General features: G+C 38.1%; 1 protein-coding gene across 3 annotated transcripts in view; it reads left to right on the forward strand.

Moving 5' to 3' along the window:
- The window catches only part of cd2ap (CD2-associated protein), a 53,374-nt gene that overhangs the window by 20,485 nt on the left and 10,843 nt on the right, over nucleotides 1-22,046 (forward strand). For 2 of the 3 annotated variants that reach the window (XM_028040018.1, XM_028040020.1), the window contains 8 exons: nucleotides 2,500-2,708; nucleotides 6,190-6,277; nucleotides 7,636-7,739; nucleotides 10,582-10,680; nucleotides 11,917-11,970; nucleotides 13,262-13,289; nucleotides 15,470-15,532; nucleotides 19,233-19,353. In XM_028040018.1, coding sequence (XP_027895819.1) covers nucleotides 2,500-2,708; nucleotides 6,190-6,277; nucleotides 7,636-7,739; nucleotides 10,582-10,680; nucleotides 11,917-11,970; nucleotides 13,262-13,289; nucleotides 15,470-15,532; nucleotides 19,233-19,353 — 766 coding nt within the window. The remainder of the gene's footprint in view (nucleotides 1-2,499; nucleotides 2,709-6,189; nucleotides 6,278-7,635; nucleotides 7,740-10,581; nucleotides 10,681-11,916; nucleotides 11,971-13,261; nucleotides 13,290-15,469; nucleotides 15,533-19,232; nucleotides 19,354-22,046) is intronic. The other variant, XM_028040019.1, reaches the window with a different exon arrangement.

A 22,046-nucleotide genomic window follows, 5' to 3' on the forward strand; every position in this document is an offset into this window, starting at 1 on the left:
TGACGGGCTCAGCAGCATTTCTAGATACACTGCAGACTCAGAGGAGGCAGCAAAAGGAAAACTAAATCATTGTGGGGGAACTGGAATGTTACTCTGGGTTTGACATTTGGAAGAAATGTTACCAAAAAAAAACAATGGGTCTTTGCAGTGTATGAACAGATGTCAAGGTGTGTGCTGCCTACAGAAGAAAGACACTGGAAGGAAACTCCAGTGGGAGTTGGTGGAAATTTACAGATTGTAGTTCATTCCGTGTAAATATCAAAGAGACTAAAAGGTAATTACTTTGTCTAACATCCCAAATAGACACTTAATGATTTGCTGCCAGCAAGATTTTTGTCACCAAGGGCGTCAAACATGGAGCCAAAAATTTTCCGATTTGATTTCAGTTATGAGGAAAGACAATCTTTAGTCTATCTAAAAGACATTTAATGTGTCTGACCAGCTGTGAATGGGTGATAAATCAGTTTTACTGATTAATCAAATTTACTGTCTCTGAAGATTTATTTTGTGGGAAATGTTAGAGTGATGTCAATCTGCCTGGAACGAACCATTTTGTTTTACAGCTAGTATTTAGTTAGACCTTGAAGTCAGGGCAACTCCCAGAAGGACTGATTGGGGGAGGGGGAGACAAGTTTTTGAAAATATTTTCTGTCATTTGCAATTACTTTTTAAGAAAAGAAATGGAAACTTTTATCAACTAAAATTAGATCTGGTAAGAAGAAAAGCTGAGATTTTATTTTAAAGCCATGTCACCTACATTTCTTTCTCCTTCTCTCTTTCTTACTCTTTTTTATTTTTTCCTCTTTGTCTTTATCCGTCTCTCTACTTTTTGTTTTGTATGTTTTTCTCTATCTTTTTCTTTCTTAGAAAATTTTTTTTTTTTCAATTTTTATATCTATCTTTCTCTCTGTCCCTTTCTCTCTATCTCTCTACCTAACTAGCAGAAGGTACAGGGAGAAAATTTGAACCTCTCAAACAACTCCATACATTACACTTTGTACAAAATTCTACACTGTGATGAATGGTGGTGGAAGCATCATGCTTTTGTTTATAAAAAACATAAAATAAGATAGATTGGAAGCAAAACAGAGAAATCGTCTGTTTATGTTAGAAGTGGGCAGGATGAAACTCGGTCACTTGGTTTATTTCACTGTTTGAGTTTCACTTTTTTTTTTTCCTGTGTATTAAAACTCCAAAAAAGATAATTCCATACCAGTAATTCAGAACCCAGCTTTTACAATACATATTTTAATACCTCACTGTTATGTAAAGTCAGAAAGAATGAAGCGGTCACACCTATTCTTCTGTGCTGCCAGACGGCAGTGGGGCTGAGCGAAATGTGCCAGGCTGCATGCAGCGTCCCAATTAGAACGTTGCCACCTTGGTCTCAGCACAACAGGGAGAAGAAGTCATGCATACAAATTCACTGATTGCTGCAAGCTGATCATGCTGAGGCCTGGAGTTGGGCTGCCTTAATAGCTGAGCACGTCACTCTGTCTCTGTACACAACTGAACAGAGACAGAAATAAAAGTGGAAGAAGCATTGGTACAGTCAGTTTGCTGAATGAGCCTCAGATCTTGGACAATGTCTGATCTCTCTAAATATACATAAATACTTGAGATTTTCTTTGACAACCTGACAGGTGAATTCATTGTCACTCTTTCACTCCAATGTTGTGCTTAAAGTATTGAGTCAGAACCTGGAGTAAAGAAAACGCAAGTCGCATCCAGAAGGAAAAAAAAAGATGATTTAAAAGTTGTTCAAGACCTGAGAGCATTTTTGATTGTCTAGTCGATAATGCTTAAGTGACTTACATCACTGTACATGACTGAAACAAGTTCAGTGATGTATCGTTTCTTAGTTCTAACTGCAGAGTATTTCAAGGATTTGAAGCCCAAACATAAAATAAAACTGATTGAAAGAATTTTCCCTAAATAGTATTTTACAGTCTTCCCTCCTAACTGCTGTTGTGTTTATGTTTGATTGTAAATGTAATTGGGCAAGGTCTTTTATTAGCGATGGGGGAGCCAAACCTTGAAGTAGTTTATATATAAGTAATGACATCTGAATAAATTATCATGTTTTCACAACTCAAAAAGTCATATTTATGTAATATCATACAATTATCTTCGATACTTTTTTTATCCAAAGTCTTCAAAGTCTGCTTCTAGAGTCTTCTTATTGGTTGTAGTGTGGTCCGACGCTCATAGAACCAAGTCATCATTCAGTATTTTTTATTGGAATTACAGCATTTAAATCTAATTTTGAAGCTTTCAATGTCAAGTTAATCCTAATTTAGAACTTGACATGTGCAATAAATTACAAGTTCTTTGTAACTTGCAGGATTAATCCAAAGTAAAACACCGAAGGATCTGAACTTCCCCAAGAATAGTACATTTCTGCTCCGTTCCTTCTTGTAGGCGGTCAATGTTGGACAATGCAGGACTGGAGGAGATCGCAGCAACGTGTTCATCTGACTTTGTTGGGTCTCCTTGCAGACGGAAGTGGAACAGAACCACCTGCCACTCCCACATCTCCTCAGCCGGACTCGGGAAACGGAGCCACCCATCAACCCAGGCGGATCATAGGCGTCGGCTTCGGAAACATTTTCAGAGACGGTCCGGTGAAACTAAGAATGCAGTCCAACCCCAGCACAGAGGACAGGAAAGTCAAAGACCAAGAGAAAGACAAAGCTGGTCCGGTTCAGGTACGGCTGGTATCACATGTAGAAACACTGGATCGGAGTGTCCAGAACCATCTCTGGTTCTCACTAATCTGAGTACACAGGTTAGGAAAACCCCCTTAGAGCTGAACACTCACACTCCTGATGCCTCCATTAAAATTCATGTCTGGTTTGTGTTTGTTATGAACACACTTATTTCTGCTCTCATCAGCACAAGTGCAGATTATCTTCTGTTTCTTCCTGTGGATTTGCAGGCAGGTATTGCATTGCTTCCATCTCATCTCCCGTTCTGTAGTGCTCTGGACAAAAAGCACTGCTGCACTTCTTATGCTGTCTGGTGGTCTAGCAGAAGTGTGTGATCATTGTGATCATATGTATAACTGCAGAAACTAGAAGGGGGCGAACTTTAACCCTCACGAATTCCCATCCAGCAGTATGACGAGAGAGTTATCCATTTCTTTAAGAAGAAAGCATGGCCACCTGCCCATGATGGTTGTGTCATCTATAGAGGTAATGATGACAAACTTGTTTGGCCCTGCAACTCTTTGTGAACCATGTATTTTAACAGATTTCCCTGAGAAATTCGATTGAGGTTTCAAGCGATTGAGCGGTTCAAGTTCTAGTATAACAGAGAAGCAATGACAGTAGAGCTTCACGAAGACTCCAGATAGAGTTTTGCTACGATATGCAGAACTTAAGATAAAACTATTGTTGTCCACAAGCAAAGTATGTCTGGTCAGATAAAGCAGAAAGAGGGGGTGTGATGGGGTACTTGATTGACCAGATAATGTCTTGCCCAACACGTTTCTCACTTTGCTGAAGTGTAAACTTTTGTCCAACTCACGTGAAGGGGAAATATTTGTCTTCTTCTCAGAAACTGTAGCCTGGTCTGATTCTCAAAGCAAGCAGAAAGTATAGCTCAGTCCCTCTGGTAGAAAAGAATTGACCTTCTTCAGGTTTTAGCTGGTTTTCTAGTTTACTTAAATGGGCCTTTTAGGGTGTTTTGACCTGATAGTCCAGTAGATGGACCATAAAGAGATCATTGTTTGATTGAGGACCAAAGTTTACAACATTTTTTAGATTTTCAGCTATTGCAGTTCTCTTTCTCACTGTACTGTTAAACAAACCAAACCATTTGAGCAACTCGTTCACCTTCTGATGAACCACTGAACAATACCTCTGAACATGACACTGAGCGCAACTTCCTTCTTCACAAAATTAGAAACAAAAATGGAGTGGCTTCAGATTTTAGTGGTTGTAGTATTTCTCGTATCTAGCTAGTGTTAGATATATGTTTGTTTGGCTGTATTTACCCAGAATGCCCTGCACTACAGTCCACTTTTTGCTTCAGGAGAGGTCTCTGGTCCGCTTGGCATTCACATATGCATTTGAACCGAAGCAGAGTTCACTTCAACCAAACCTAGATTTGGGTATCTAGGCAGACAAGAGTTCATGTTTTTTGATCCACATCAGAATTCGATTCTGCAATCACACCTCCCCAAACGAACCGGGCTTTCTACGCAAACGAACTGGAGTTTTATTAAAGTGGACTAAACAGAGCTTGTGTGAATGCACCCCAAGTTTTTTTTTTCAACAAACTTAGGGTGTAACTAACCCTAAGTGCAAAAAACTTGGGTGCTACAGTTTTTAAGCTACTGTAGCAAGAATTTCTCTAGTAGTTTTAAAGAAATACCAATTCTTGTGCAAGGTGTTGCCCTTCTATTTGCCTATTTATCCAAAACATTGCCTCAAATGAGCTGTTTGTTATTAGCAAATATGCTAACTCTCAGGGCATGCAACCAATATTCCGAAACATTATTCCCTTTAAAAAGGAGGCATCCTGAATCTTTACAAACAGCCAACTTTCTGTTTGTTTTAGCAAAGGAAAAATACCGGAAAGTTCCCATCCTTCAGCTGACTGACCGCTCACAGCGGGTGGGGGAGAGGGAGTGCTTCTTGGTTCTAAATTTGGCCAAGATATACTCCAGTTTCTCCAGAAACAATAGTAGCTATGACATGACAGCAACACTAGATTTTATTACTGTGAGCCGCTTGGGGAGGGGAGAAGTAGCGTCTTGGTGGTATTTAAGACAGAGAATTGGCACCTTGTGATCTGAGTCAATGATCTAGAGCTGGAGAAGGTAGAGGGCTCTCTCCATGTCCTGCCTAAGCAGAGGACTGTAAAGATCTAGGAGGTGTTGTTCATGAATGAGGTGGATTGGTGAGCACTGTACTAGTCTCTCATGGTAAAGACAGACCAGTAAGGGAAAACTCTTGGTTTGCTATTGGATGTCAATTCCTACCCTCATCTATCTCAACAAGATTAGTGATAATAGCAGCTAAAATTAGTTTCCTCCGTAGGGTGTGAGCTCTGTCCCTTAGAGATTGGGTGAGTAGCTTGGCCATTGAGCCAGTGGAGGTGGCTATGGGATACCTCACCAGAGAGGAGCTGGACCAAGTGACTGGGGAGAGGGAAGTCTTGGCCTCTGATTACGCTGCTGCCTCTGCGACCCAACCACAAAGACGTGGAAGATATCGTATACATTTTTTAAGACTGTCATAAGAAACATTTAATCTTTCTAATCAATCTGGAAACTGTCTGAAGAAAAGGTGTGCAGCAGAGGTCCCAGTGTTGAGATCATGCCCATTTAGGATGACTTCCATGAGGTCTAATGGTCTCTGTATTTAGTCATCTAGCTACACCACAAGCAACCCTAAATTCTACTACAATAGCTGACTTCTGAATATGTCCCATACCATGCTGTCAGTCTTTCTGCTGATTTGGCACATTTGTGGTGAAACATTTTCCTATTAGTTTGTACAAAATACTGTATGTTCAGATCCTTAGTTCTCTGTTTACCTAAAACGTCTAACAAAGACCCAACACATGGGTCTTTGTTAGTCTGATGAGTTTATGCTGACGCCGACACCTATGATCAGACTGGATACCAATTTTATATAATAAACAGAAACCCAGGTTTATTTTATCCTCGTTCTGTTTCTATTTTTGACCTTGACATATCAAATAGAAACTGATGCAGTGTTTCTGCTGTCTGACACTATTAACACTCCTCCTTAAATAGCGTAGAGTTTAACCTTGTGTTGAAACTCTCCCCTCCTCTCTCTCTCTGTCTGTCTCTCTTCACATCAGCCGTCACACTGTTTCACCACTAACTCTCCTCACTTTCCTCTGTTCCTCACCACATGTGGCATGCTCTCTTCTCTTTTTAGCATCAGACTTTCTCATATGACATTGATCCACCTGTCTCCTACCTGTGTGCTGAACCAGCGGCAGGTTTAAGCTAGCACCGTAGTTGTGGCTCCGATTTTTCCCACCACTTCCATTAGTTCTAATCTCTAGTCGCCATACATTCAGCTTCTACAAGCGGAAGACATTCGTATTCCATGTATCTATTGTCTTCCAGATAAGACTCCTCCGCGCAAAGCCACATTTTCACTCATGTCCGATAAATCACTCCCATCTGTATGGTCTGCTTCATTTTAGCCAGTCCCATCATTACCATCAGCCGCAAAGCCTGCCCATCCCAACATGACTGACTCCCAGAGGGTGGAAGTAGACGGCAAGCACAAAGGTAAAACCCATTTACAGCCTGAAACTGTAACATGAATGATACAACTGGCAAACCTGCCTTGTTAATACATTGAAAACATTCAATACATTGTTGCAGAGTTGTGCTGCTCAAGGTGGGAGCAGCTCTTAAGTTTGCCCTGTTTTGTTCTCTTAGTCTTTTCATGGTGTCCTCACATCAAAATTAATTTAATTTTGATTGAAGTAATTCAAAATAGAGGCCTTAAAATGTTTGAATTGCACTTTAAACATTTAAGTTAGCCTTAAATACGCTAATCAAAGGTTTTAAATTTGGGTTATTCATTTTTGTATGTAGTTTTTTTTTTCTGGTCGGGGAAGATGTGAGTCGCACGCTGACATCTTCATTGCTTTCTGTGACTCGAGGTGGTTGGAAATGACCTTCCTGTACGTTGCATGATTCTATGTTACTTCAAATACCAAATTTAAATATATTTTAAAATAACACGTGGATGCTCACTGCATGAGAATGGTTGTAGATTTTTTTCTTAGTGATTACTAACAAGGAGTCTTTGATCTCAGCTTAAATTGTGCAACTGTGTCACCTAGTGGTGTAAATTTGTAACTACATTGTATCGTTTCTATAGAGCGGCGTTTCCCAATTCCGGTCCTCAGGCCTCCCTGCCCTGCATGTTTTAGGTGTTTTCCTTCTGCTACACACCTGGATTGCATATATGGGTGATCAACAGGTTTCTGCAGCATTTGATGGTCATGCAATCATTTGAATCAGCTGCTCTGGAATAGAGGCACATCTAAAACATGCAGAGCAGGGAGGCCTGAGGACCGGAATTGGGAAACGCTGCTATAGAGTGAAACACAATACTTTGAAAAGTGTTTTCATTAATGAAATTTGGGGGAGGTGTGTGTCAAACACACACAAAAAAAGTCTCCTGCATTCCATTAATTTGGACCTTATTTGAGAAGCTCAAATAGAAAAGGATAAGAAATGCAGCAGACCATGTAAATGACACAGGAGACATTTTAGACTAAAATTTTACTTTTTTTCTAATGCCAATGACATTCAAACATGATGGTGTCAGTATCATGCTGAGGGAATGCTCGTCAGAGACCAGGTGCAAAGGTTCACCTGCCAGCACAAAATCAATCCAAAGCAAACAGTAAAGACCAAACTTGAATCTAGTTGAGAATCTGTGGTGAGGCTTAAACTATGATGCGCAACCAGACTTCTCTGAAACTGTTTTGCCAAGAATGTGCAGAAATTTCCACTGAGAGATCAGAACTTTAAAGCTGCATAAGCTGAACTCCGTCATGTTCTTATGCGTATTTCCAGCTGTGTTTTGTCGTGTTTGTGTTAGTTATTGTACATCGTCTTGTTATGTGCAGCTCCCTCGGCGAAGGAGTTCTGTAAAGTCAAGTATGCTTACGAGGGCAAGAATGAGGACGAGCTGAGCCTCAAGGAAGGAGAGCTGGTCCACATCCTGAGCAAGGTGAGCGTCCAGGCCCGCAGTCTTGTTTTCCAAATATTTGACTTGGTGAGTGGTTTGATTTATTTTTATGGAAATATTCCTAAGATTATTCCTGCCAACTCGTCAGTTATAAAGACAGGAAAGCTGTCATCACCTTGGACACCTTTAATCATGACTTCTGCATCCTTTTGTCAAAGTGTGAATGTGTGAGCTCCTTGCTGTTGCAGCTGTTGTCAGTCTGAGCGGCAAATTGTTATTCCCTTGCATACCGAATAGCTTACAACAGAGGTGTGACCAAGTCACTGTGTTGCAAGTCTCAAGTAAGTCTCAAGTCTTTGTCCTCAAGTCCGAGTCAAGTCTCAAGTAAAGACAGGCAAAAGTCGAGTCAAGTCTCAAGTCAGGAACCTTTAATTTCAAGTCATTTCGAGTCGTTTTTATTTTATTTTCTTTTTTATAATTTGCAATTATACATAAAATTCAAATAATAGACCATTTGTTCGTTTTAAAATATGTATTTATCTCAAATGATAGAACATGTGTAGCTGAACACAAAGTATAAAAAACATTTTTAAATTGGACCACTTTATTGCCCAGTTCTGTTAAACTTGATATTCAATAAAAAAAGAGGAAAATGCTGACATTTCCACAGCACAATACAAAGAACCATAACAGCAGTTTTTTTCCTCTTTTCTCTGACCTGTCAAAACAATATATTGTCAATATAATTTCCCAACGTAGATGTCTTCAAATACACCAACCATCCTTAGATGATACTAGACCCGGCTCATCATCATGATGGGACAGAGAGACTCTGTTCCCTGTGTTCAGGTCCAGAATCTGCTTTCTGTTCCGGAGCCCCGCTCACTATCCACCGGCTTCCTGAGCTAACAGGTGCACATTATTTGTGGAGGCATTTGAAGGACCGGATTTATGGTAAATAATCACCAATTTAACCCGGAGTACACATGCTAACACGAAGTTAGCTAAAGTCAGCTCTCTTACAGCAAAAGAAAAGTGCCACCTACCGATCTTTGTGAAGCTTCAAATGCCGGACAAAGTTGGACGTCGTGGCATCTCCATCCGATATTCTCTTCTTGCATGTTTTACAAGTTGCAGTTCGGTTTTTAGTCGAAAGTTCATAACCTACGTAGCCAAAAGAAATTACTCGCGGAAGCATATTCGAGCGGTTATTTCGTATTTCGTTCCCTGAGCTCTGCAGCTTTGCCGCGTTTTTTTAAACGTCCAATCCTGTTAATTTGATTGGTTGTGCTGCAGCTACGTACACATACATACATAAGGAGAGAGGAAAACCATAGTTTCGGTCTGCGCATATTGATACGGAATGAGTGACATTAATTAATGACGCCACTTTATAAATAATGTGTTTTAAATTTTAAGACTTTGAGTAAAAAATATCAAGTCTTTTCAAGTAAACAGCTTCAAGTCGAGTCAAGTCCCAAGTCAATGGCATGAAAGTCAAAGTCAAGTCCGAGTCTTTGAGCATTTTTTCAAGTCAAGTCTCAAGTCGTGATTTTAACGACTCGAGTCTGACTCGAGTCCAAGTCATGTGACTCGAGTCCCCACCTCTGGCTTACAACATATGAGATGGCTTCTCTGCAATATATAAGAAATTAGAGTAAAGTCTGTATGTCTGTATACTCCACTTAACGATTAATCAATTACTAAATTAACTGATTAGTATTTAAAAAATCTATTCATTATGATTAAGAGTTCCAGTCCTTCAAAAGTGTGAAAGTGAGTCACTGGCTGCATAAATTACACATTTTTATCACAATATTTGATAATACAACATGGCAATGTCATGTAAGGCTGAACAATTCATAGTGATGAATTGATTATTGAAATAATTAGTGATCAATTAATAATTAACCGAAGGATACAGTCTCCAGAAATGCCATTTTCTAAAAGAAGCCCACACTCAGAGCAACAATTAAATCAAAACTAAGCAAAAAATATATACCTTTTGCATTAAAAATGATAAGAAAAGAATCTTCTTTGTCCGTGAATATGTTTTAACCAAACTCGTCAAGTGGCAGTTTTAGCTTCACCTAGTTGAAATTCTATTAAACCATCCATCCATCCATTTTCTTAAACCCTTGTCCGTTAGAGGGGTCGAGATGGGTGCTGGTGTCTATCTCCAGCTAACGTTCCAGGCGAGAGGCGGGGTCAACCCTGGACAGGTCGCCAGTCTGTCGCAGGGCAACACAGAGACAGACAGGACAAACAACCATGCACACACACACTCACGCCTTTTTGGACTGTGGGTGGAAGCCGGAGTACCCGGAGAGAACCCAGAGAGAAGTTGCTTCAGGGATTTTTGTTGTTGTCGCAGATGCATTCTTTGCTACAAATGATCAAGTGTTTACTAAAGAAATGCTACGTTGTTTTTATTAGGCATCTTTTAGAGTAGAACAGAATATACTTTATTGATCCCCAAGAGGAAATTGCTTATTTGTTTACAAGCTACTCCATCCAAAGTATTAAATAGTAGTTAGTACAATATAACTATAAGTGATAGAAAATTTACTAAAAAACATATTGATATGTGTCCAATATTGCATAAAATAAAAGTGGTTAAGTAATAAGTCCCCAGTTTTTTGTTTGGATAATTTATTAGTAGAATAGTGATTAGCTTCAGCTCTAGTGTCATGTTTTGCTACTACTGACTCATTGTACTGACTGATGGAAACAGCCTGAAAGAGCACTGTGTGTGGTTGGTAACCTGCTGCCATCTTGTGGATCCCAGGAGAAATTGGCAATCAATTCGACTTTTAATTTTTTCCCTAGGAAATAAAAAGCACGCCGTTTTAAAAACTGACTCCAGTGATGCCTTCTCTGACAGGACACGGGTGAACCTGGGTGGTGGAGGGGGGAGGTCGGAGGCAGAGATGGGGTCTTCCCTAACAACTTTGTTACAATCGTTCCTGAAGCAGAGAAGGAGGTGAGACGTTTGAGCCCATCAGCGCCTTCCATTCTTCTGCCTTCACATGGAGTTTCAACAAACTCATGAGATGAAGATGAAAATTAGCAAGTTCAGGTTTAGAATCTGCTACTTAAATAATGAATAACTTTTCCCTGACAGTCACCAGGCTCACATTTAGATCCATCACATGTTGTTGTTTACATCTGGAAATTTTGCACATGCGCACATCGCTGGAGGGCAAAAACACTATTCTTTTGCATGCCATCCATAGCTGCACTGTCACGGTAGAGCAATCCCTTGTACTAAATAAAACCTGCAGATGTAGGTATTAATTTGGTGCTCTGCGCCACAGGAAAGGGAAAATGAATGCAGAAAAATCATTTAAGAACAACTCAAAACCATTTGTCTTTTTTTTTATCGCCTTTTGTATGGGCTATGCTAGTCACAGACTCATTGCCATAGCAACTGACAACAACACCACTATATGTGTCAGGATTCAACATCAAAAAAACACACAAACATTTCCCACACAAAGAACAGAACATGCAGTCTGTTACAGTTTTATGATTTTAAGTTAGATGTTTATTTTGCAATTATTGAGTGACCACTGTGGCAGATTAGTTACCACTGCTATTAGCTAATCTAATGTTAGCTAATTTAAACATCTGATCTATTTATGATTTGTCAGAGTTGGTGTGTAGGTCGCATTTTTTATTTTGTAACTGAACCAAAAACTTTTTCCTGACCTTATCTACTAGTCTTAGTGTTGACAATTGGTATCAAAGCACTGCATCCTTTTTTGTTTTATAAATCACATTTAAGATTTTGCGCATTATATTGACAACTTGACAGCTAAAACTAATGGCAGTCATCGTCAGTCAGCCAGCAGCGTTTTGCCCTCCAGCAGGGAGCTGGGTCAGGGCCTAACACTCATGATGCCTTGCTGCAACATGTCCATAGCTAGAATATTTCTCATCACAGAGAGATTGCCCAAATATAGATGTTCCTATTTGATATTCTTAATAGCATTTTTGTTTAATAAGAATAGGACGTTGATCAGGTGGCAGATTGGCATGAAGCACTTATTGGATGGGAGAAAAATCAATGGAAGAGCTAATATTAGAGTCCAGTGCAAGACTAAGCGCTCTTCACTGTCTCTTTGTGTTCCTGTGAAATATCTGAGCTATATCTGACACCCTCCTGCTGGTTTCCATATCACAGGAACTTTATTTGATGTTCTTGTTTCTGTTCCAGGCACCACCACCAAGGGGATCTCTGAAATCACTGGCTAAGCCAGAGGTGGAGGAGGTAAGATGAAGATGCTGAGAACACACTTTCTTTCTGACAGACTCTGGCTGACTTCAGGAAAATCAAGATATTTTAGTCAGCAACACCAGCAAGAGTCATTTCTGATGCGTTTTTTTTATGCTGGAGTTTTATGATGTAGTAAAATAACGTTTAAAATTTGAGCAGTTACTTTGTCATTGATGATGATCACAGCAATGCATATTATTCATCTTCACAGAAGAGTAAACCCAAAGGTTATGTAGGCTTCGACTATTTCTTGGAGCTACAATTACTCGCTTATGCCAAAGTATTAGACCCAGAAAATTTTTCCTTCGTATTTTTATATGAGAAAAAGTTGTTTTTCCACTTCACATGTTTGTTTTATGTTATGCTGTCACAATATAATGAGAATTTTAATAAATATGGTAATTGTTTTTTTTTATTAAAGTCACTTACAGCAGCTAAGGTTAAATTGAGATTTTAATGTACTTTTTTTAGCTTTGTATCTTATAATGTTATCCCCTCATCAAAATCATACATGGAGTGTTGCCTTGATTCTTTCATGCATGTTTGAGGAATCCGTTAATCTCCATGGCAACCATTCAACCATGCAAAACGCCTGGTTGGACCTATACCGATCTACAAGACGAAATTCTTTCTCTGAGTTTCCAAGCTTCCAATCTTCTGCCTCACAGACCGTTCAACTCCTTCAAACTAGCCAGCATCAATTAGCAACTAGTGAAATATGTGTTGAGCTCATTATAGGAGCTACTTCTCAGTGCAACGGTGGTAAAAACATTGTTAAAGGGTTAATAGAGGAGCCATGTTGTGATGACTTCCTGAAGATTAAGTTTCAGAAAGAGCAGGAGTTTCTTAAAGAGACAGAGGCCCAATTTCCAGGCATTCAGTAACAAAGTCAAGTTTTCTTTCAGTCATATTTGATATTTATAGTGCATTTATAACAACTGAAAGTAACTTAGTTACTTAACTGTGTTATAAAATGGCACTATTGTGGCTGGAAATACATAGTATTGCCCCTTTTTAAGAAATAATAAATTAGAGTTGAACAGGAAAGCTGATTTTAAATTACTATTGAGGAAAAACAAGCTATCATAAAAGCAGATGTAATGGTTGGGATAGTTTTAATAAGAAAAGTAATACAATAAATGACTTAATACTTTTTGTCAAGAAAAGTTTCAAAACTGCATCATTTTGTCTTAAGTTCAGCAGTTTGTCTTCAGTTGCTATTACCTTTAAGTCAGTTTTTGGTTTGTTATGCTGACACATTTTCTGCCTGTTTTTTCTTTGTCAGAAACTGCCAAAGAAACCGCCTCCACTAGGTAAAGAACATTTTAACCTCTCTATTTTATTAAAAGTTCTTCCTTGTGTATCTGGTTGGGAAGGCCAACTGTCGTTTCTCACAAGTCAAAGTCAGGTCACTACAGCTAACAACATTTACGTGGGGTGCTTCAGGCTTCTCGTTCCTTCTGAGGATTCTTTAGATGTTCCCGGTTTTGACATCCATAATTCCACCGGGGTGTCTTGGCTCCAGTTTTAAGTCAGCCGTATTCTGACAACTTCCAAAAAAAGTTACTGGGAGGCATCAGAAAACCGTTTGTCAAAGAGCACAAACCGGCTTGTCTAGCATGGATAAGCAGATGCTGAACTGCAGGCTTTCTCTCCAGGACTGGAGATCTTAACCAGGTCTGTAAGCCTGCTGTCGCATCGAGTTAGGACTGTCCTCCAGTACCTCCACTCAAATGCCGTCGGATTGTTAGTATGGATGTGAAACCTCGCTTCCAGCATGAAGGCAGCTGTGACACCTCTGTGCTCCCGGTATTAACCAGATAGTTATTTCTCCAGCGATGGTCTCATAATTTTACTGTCACAGGCATCGCATCCTCACTATGATGTAATCTCACAGTACATGAGGGCTTCCCAAACTTTTCCATGCCATTTTTTCTGTTTTAAACTGAACCAAAACACATTGAATACCACAGCATATCTACAAGTTAAGGCTATCAAAGTCAAGCTAGCATAACTGAACTACTTCGCTCACTTTCTTTTTTTAATCAAAACGTTTTCCTGACCTTATCTAGTAGTCTTAGTGTTGACACTTAGTAGCAAAGCACTGTGTTTTTCTTTTATAAATCATGTGTGGATTTAAGATTTAGCACATTATGTTGATAATAGATGAAAACACTGGTAGTCATCGTTGGCAAGCTGCCTTTTTGCCCTCCAGCAGGGAGATGGGTGAGGTCATGCAGTAAAGGGTCTATAGTTTTTTTTTTTTTACTATATTTCCTATTTGTATAAAATTGTATGAGTGTTTGTATATAGTGTTTGTTTTCTGGTAGTACAGATGGAAATTAGCATTTTGCTAAACCCAGTAGATTTACAACAACATTGTACATTCATTAATATGCACTGTCCCATTTAAATAAAAACAGTCAATCAATTAATAAATTCCATCAATGTGCATAATTACTCACATAATTACACAACGATGGTTTGATAAATGTTCCTCAGAAGTATTTATGTCCCCTGCAGATACAAAAGCGGATAGTGGAAGCGCACTAGTTGAAGCAAAATGTCAACATTTATGTCCGAGCACATTTCTGTGTAAAACACAGCCACAAACTTCTGACCAATCACAGAACACATCAGACAGAGCTCTGCCAAAATAAATAGACTCAAAAAGGCAATTTTTGCTAAAACATTGAAGCTTTTTTCAAGATATTTTTATAAGACAAAAAAAGGCTGGTAAACATGTATGATTTTAGGATTTTTGTTGGACAATATCACTTTACGTTGGTAATGTAACATTGGTTGTAACGTTGGTAACATGTTTCCGCAAACAGGGGAGGAGAACAAAATTATGCAATTTTCATCACCTATGATGAAAGCAACTACAATAAATAAATGCCGATTGACATGTGGGAGCCGTTAGTATGATGTGAAGGAGGCCTGATGTGGATCCACCTTTAGGAAAATACATTTAATAAACCTTTAAGAAATTTTATTTCAAGCCTAAAAACTTAACCTTTAACATTTTAACATCACTATTGAACAAGATCTAATCTTCCAGAGTGGAAATTTGACTCAAAAGTGCAACATATAATAGTTTTGTATGCCATGGTGCAAATTTTAGATGGTTGTCCCTTACTGTAAAACAGCCTTACCACCTCTTGCAGTTAGCAGCACGCTCGCACACGTTGAGGTTTTCCTGTTTGGCTCATAAGCGTCGCATCATTTCATTCACAGCCTAGCTACACATGCACTGTGTTCCAGTTTGCTGTGGGCACCAGAGAGAACGATTTCTGCGTGCAAACTTCCTGTTTATTCAATGTCTTTCTGACAAAACTGCTGAGCAGATTCAAATGAACACTGGTCTCATTGGGTGAGACCAGTTTCTAATGTAAATCACCTGTGGTTGTGTGTGTTCCCCCTCACTGTCTGTCAAGTGTTTGAGTCTTGTCGGACGTCCAGGTTACTCTCTGTATCATGTTTCATTTTTCAGCCTCCAAGCCAGAACCCCCGGCCGTGGAGAGGAAGTCTATCAACTTCAGACCAGATGAGCGAGGTACAACTGGGCTCCCGGTCCCAACTGTCTCCTCTCATCCTTCCATCTCTTTACAGCAGCTGACATTTTTGTCTGAATTCATCTCTGCGGGCTGTCAACAAACTTCACTTTCATGTGCTTTCACTTGAAGCTGGTGCTTTAGTGATGCATATCTTTCCAAACTTTAACAATCTTTTTGAAAACATGGAGGTGGTTTTTCTCTTTGCTGCCACCTGCAAACCTTGGCCTTTTATTTGCTAGCATTAATTTAAAATAAGGTTTACAGTTGATTCAATAGATAACTGTTGCTTAAATATTGTAAGTTAAATGTATAGTTAGGTTAAACTTTTCTGTTTCCTTTGTCATTTTTGTTAGTCTTACATATTTAAAATTCTCTAATTTAGAAAGGTTTTAAAATTACTAAAATTTGCTAAAGTGAAAATACTATGGTTTTATGGTAGTTATACACAAAGTTCAGACAAATGTGTATCTTGATCTAATTCTTTAAAATGAAACAGAAAACCAAAACCTGTCACAGTTGTAATGACACACAAAAAAATTTCACAATAGTATAAAATAGAACTATATTTGTCAAACTATAATGATACCTGGTACCTCTGAGTGAGATATGAAAATTTCAAAAGGTTATTTTTGATTTCAAAAAATGCATTTTTATATGCTAAACATGTCATTGAACATCATACAGCTGCTTTGGATAAATAAGCATAATTTGATCTAATTTCTTCAAACGTTACAGGAGAACGAAATGGAACATTCTTTTGCTAATGTCAAATAGAATAGGCATTAAAATGTAAATTCTCAAAATCTCTCCTTTCGTATTGTCTATTTTAAATATTGCTTTTTTTTTTTTAAGAATAAGGAATAAAAGAAAACATTTAAAGAATAAAGACAATTGTTTATATCCTCAGTTCAAAATAGAGGAGGTTTCAAGGATAATCTAGATAATTTGCTGTGGGCGCTACTTTGCTTTGTTTGTCTGACTTTAAATGGCAAAAACACCTCCATGTCATTTGCTGTGTAGTCCGTCTTTTCTTCCTTCGGGTCACTCATTTTTTCCCCTCTTTTTTTAACTTTCATGTCCTACTTGTTTCTTGAAGTAAGAAGCTACAGCTGCACAAACATTAGCCGTTAGCATGTCTACCTGTTACTGTGCTATATGTGTCAACTTAACTTTGCGTGACTAAATTCCAGCCTCATGATTGGTTCAGGGCAGAGGAACTCTTATCATTGGACAATCATCTTTTCTACATATTACTATATCAACCATTTCTCACACATCTATTGAGAAAAACTTAATTCGCATTACATATTGCTAACGTTTTATCGCCCAGCCCTAAGCTTGACACATAAACTTAAGAAAATACAATATAGTCCCATTAAATTTAGAAATACTGTTTAATGCTTGTTGCGTAAATATCATAACTGTTTGTAGTTCTACTCTTGATACTCGTACAGAGATTTTAGCTGTTTGTTAGTATCTATTGTGTTACAGACATGTGGCTAATAGCTTGCTAGCTGTACTTATAGTAATGATGATTGATGGTGAAACTTTACTTTTTTTGTTACCCAACAACCAGGTTTCTTTTATTGTAGGCTAGGGAAAATTCTTGAATCTGTTCCCAGCTGCCCTGTTACATCCAGAAAACGATGGTCAAACCCAGCACTTTCACTGCCAGTTCATCTAAAAAAAATTTTTTTAAAAACCCTTCAGACTGGTAGAACGTTTCCTCCATGCTGACAGAATCAGCCTTTTTACTTCTGAGCTTCCAGAAATTTGGGAAGCAGAATTGATGATCCTGTAACATTGTATGCCTTGGAGGACATTTTAAATTAGGTCAGCTTTCTCTTTTGTAACAGTTTCACCTTGTCATCATTTATAAATCAAGCATCACTTTTTATCTGCTAGACACGTGTCACACTTTTGGTGCAGTGTTCAGGACTGAATTTCTCTGATGGAAGACAAACATCAATATTAACAGCAATTTAAAGTAATCTTGGTTATTGTCCATTTCTAAGGAAAATAAATCATTTAATTAATATATCTGAAATTATAAAAACCTCCTTCTCCACTTTTTGAACTTCATCTACCAAGATGAATCAAAAATATGTTTGTTAATCATCTGTGGTGATCAGACATTGGGTTTCTATTAATACCACATGCAACCTTTCCTGCTCACATTTCTTTCAGTGCTCACTTTTAACTTGTTCATTTAAGTCCTCTAGCTACATTTATTGTAATTCTCTTTCCTTAACTGCAGCGTTGTGGTGGTGAAGCACTACATCTAAAAACAGGTTAGATTTTAGTTAAAATACAGGAAATCTGCTGTCAAGCTCAGTTAGTTTTTATGACTATCAGACCTCATCACATGCAGAGTCCCCCAAGGACACATTATTGGCTCTTTACTTTTTTTTTTTCTCTGTTTACTCGTGTTAGATTCAGTTCTTTAATAATGACACAAATGCAGTTTATCATTATGCTTGTCCGTGGGTGTAATAGTGTACATAAGTCACAGCTCAGCGCATACGATGCCATGAAAAATGGCATCGTACATCACTTCCCCTGACCTTATTGCATTTTTTCTGTTCCTGCATCTTTGTCACACTTTGATGTTCCACATCAACAAACGCATGTAAAACTACCTCTATTTTGGGCCAAGATTAGTTTTGGTTTGGTACAACAGCAAATGTAAAATAGCTTTTGAATTTCCCAGAATAAGAAAGGTGTTGAAGAGACACTACAGTAGCAGATGGGAATTCTTTTTGTTTTTACATGTAAAGTCACTTGAAGATTGAAAAGCATTTCCGTCCAGTTTGAGCCGAACAGTGCACTAAAGGCCATTTGTCTGACAAAAAGATTAATTTAAATCTTGGTCATCATAACACATGTCAAAATACCAAATTTGAAAAATGTGTCTCTATTTGTATCTCTGTCTCTATCTCTTTCTCTCTTTATCTTTCTCAGTCTCTTTAGCTCTATTTATCTATTTCTGTTGGTATCTCCATCTATCTCGATTTCTCCCTCTCACCATCTCTTTCTTTCTATCTTTATTGCTCTGTTGCTTTCTTTTTCTCTCCATCTCTTTATCTTAATTTATTTCTCTCTATTTCTCTCTCTTTTTTCTATATCTCTATCTTTGTCTCTATCTTTTTCTGTCTCACTCTACATCTCTGACTGAACACTCAGTCCTTCCATGCGTCTGCGCCGCACTTCTCTGAGCTCATCTTGAATTATCCCACAAGGCTTGTTTAAAATGGGAGAGCAGCAGATTAGCAGTTATGTCATTGGGAAAAAAGCAATGATGGCACCTCCTCTCTGTCCCACTGTTTCAGTTTTCACCTGAGCGTCACTGGTGGTTCCTGACTTTCTGTTGGAATTGTTTCCCAGAGTTGCCGAGTTAAGCTTCTACAGGTTTTCTTTTGCTGTTTTTGCACAGAGTAGTTTATAAGCAACGGTCTGAAAATTGAAAAAACAATTCAAGCAAAAGATTAGTTCATTTTTTATGTAAAAGGTTCACTGAAAGTTGAGTGTCTGATAAACATCAGCAGATCCCCTTGTTATTGATACATTTAGCTCTTCATAAATAAGGCTGTGCCAGATGTCTTTCCATCGCTTCTCTTAAATTACTAGGCATTAGAGGCAGAAAGGTAAAACACAGTTCATTTAGCAAGTTTTTTTCCCTCCATTGTGACTGTGTTTCAGGTGACAAGCACACTCCAGAGCCGAAACTCTATAAACCTCCTGCACCAACCCCACCCAAGAAGCCGGTCCCCATTCCACCCAAGAAGCCAGAAAAGCCCGTCGGTCCCTCATTAAGTATCAAGTATGTACAGCATCTGTGATGCTCCTGTTTATCTGTTTGATCTGAAAATCTCCGACTGACCTCTGTGAGGTTGAGCTGCAATATGACAACAGGCTTCTGTGTTATAATCTTCCTAAAGCCACTCTAGGAAATGGAAGGTAAAGCTTCGACTAATCTAACCCTTTCAGGTTTTTTAAGAGAGCCACTAACCGTGGAATTTGATGGTTGCTGGTTCTCCATTTGCGTCAGCTTATTGGACACAATGGCAAAGCGAAGAATGTTTTATGAATATTAAAGATGGGAATGTCTAAATACATAGACAGTAGTTATGTTGGAAACATAACCAGCCATATAATTGTGCAATTTGATATTTCAAAACTACATTTGCTTAGTGGAAACATGGCTATTTAAAAAGCAAAAAACACAATGGCCTGCGCTGTTGTCCACTTCCTACTTTTGTAGCGGTCTCTGGTCTTCTTGGTGTTCACATATGCATTTGAACTGAGCCAAGGTCTGCTTCAACCAAAGAAAAGTGGGAATTAAAGAAACTGAGACAGTTAGAAAAACTACATATTTTCAATGTTTTATGTATTTTTCATAAGGTTTCCAGCAATATTAAGTTGCTTTCCATATTACTTTATAGACTCTCCTCTCAAAAACAGTTGTTGGTTTTTAACCTGGAGATCAAAAGGGCTTTTATGTCTGTGCAAACATGCAGCCCAGTCACTTTAGCCCTGAACCCCACAGAGATGAGCCTCATAACAAGTCAGGTCATGTCAAACATTGTGCTTCTGGATCTGCCTCAAGGCTTTACTTTATTTTCATTTTCCTTCTTCTAATTCCAGACAAGCCTTCACATCAGTGCAACATCCATTCGAAGCTCTGCTAGGATTACCTCAATCAAAGTGTTATTTTCGCTGCTTGAGTGGCATCGAAAGTAGATGTAAAATGTAAAAAAAAAAAAAAAAAAGACAGCAAAATCAAACGAAACATGTCAAGTTCTTCTCTGAAACCTAACCTGGACACACAGTAGGGATACGCCAGCGACCTTCTAGGCCTCCTGCAAGAACTGTACATGTTAACAGCAACAGAAACACTTTTTCTTTTCCATGGTGCAGCACCAAAAACACAAGGGAGATAAAGTAACCTACAGGCCCATTAATGATCATACTAAGCAGCAATGTACAGTAGGTGCGTGTTTTCGAAGAAGTAACTTTTGTACAGAAATCCTGGATGAGTTTTGACAACAAGCCAAAAAAGTGTGTCCCTTTGTTAAGAAATAATTATATTATCACCAATTAGATTTAGGATTTAAACTAATTTCAAGATTGTGTACGGTTGTCCTGAAGGATAAATGTCTAAACACAAGGGCTGGACAACATGGCTGAAAAATGTATCACAATATAAGTGTTTCTTATAATTATTGATTAGTTTTTTGTTTTAAATATCTGAAATAATTTTCACTCCATGCCGTTTTGTTGTTGTTGTTTTAGGCTGTTATGAGGCATGATGGTGAGAATATACTCAACATGTTGTTGCTAGGTTACCAAAGAGTGAGTGAGTTGATGCCACCAACCTTACTTAGCTAGCAATGAGAGGTTGAACAGCTAAAGCCTTTCCACAGTGCCTACGTCTCCCAGAATGCTGTGCAGTTCTAGATCAAACTTCAGTGAATATTCTATGTTTTATGAAATGTATTTTCTATTGAAATTGAACACATATCTATCACAATACATTATTGTTTCATAGTCCAGCCCTACTACACACAATGTGTATTAAACAAAAATAGAAGTGAGAAGTAAATTATGTAATCACTAATCATATTTGATGTCAACAATGTGCAGTCCAGTGGAAAATCACTTGTTCTAAGAGGTGGCGATTCTTCTTCAAACCTGCACAAAGTGAACATTATTATTTTTCCTCCAGCTGCTGGAGAATCTGAGGAGTAAAATATTTTCACTCGCTTTGATCATGTCCACAGATTCCAAATTTGTTTGGACATTTATTCATATAGAGATGGAAGTAATCTCGGACATCTAAATTCTTTGGTATTTTAAGCTTAGCGGCCCAAAAAGCTATCACAAAGTAATGGCTAAAGCATAAATTCTGGATCCCTGAAATCAGATCATAATATTGTTTACTAAGGATGGGAAAAATAACCTTTTCATGTATTTTGAACCTCACAAAATTTGAAAAGGTTAAATTGGGGAAAAAAAAATTTTTTTTTTAATGTCCAGCATTTGGGTGATTCTGTACTAGTTATGTTGTAATTTGAGTTGGTTATTTACATGTGAAATGTGTCCACCACTCTTCATTTTTTATTTATGTAATTTTATGTTGATTTATGTACAGGTAAGATAAAGAAAAACTATCTAAAAGATCTGCATATTATCCCCCCTGTGGGAATGTAGTGAAAACTTTTCCATTTGACTGTAAGATAAACATGGATTTGACATGTAATCAGATTTTAGTAAGTTTTCCTGAGTTTTGACATTTTGCCTTCTATCAATGCTTTATCTGTTTTTGGTATCTGCTTGCTTCTAGTTTTTGTGGTTGTCTGGAAAGAACTGTAGAACCTTGTTTATATTTTATGCATGAACTGTGTATTATTGTAGACTAAAGTGTAATACCTTTACAAGTGACAACACACAGTACCAAGACTGAAAATGTCTGTTATAAAAAATACCAGTATTTTGGACAGTTCAGCAGAATTA

This window comes from Xiphophorus couchianus, chromosome 15 (assembly GCF_001444195.1).
Source record: "Xiphophorus couchianus chromosome 15, X_couchianus-1.0, whole genome shotgun sequence".
Taxonomy (NCBI): domain Eukaryota; kingdom Metazoa; phylum Chordata; class Actinopteri; order Cyprinodontiformes; family Poeciliidae; genus Xiphophorus; species Xiphophorus couchianus.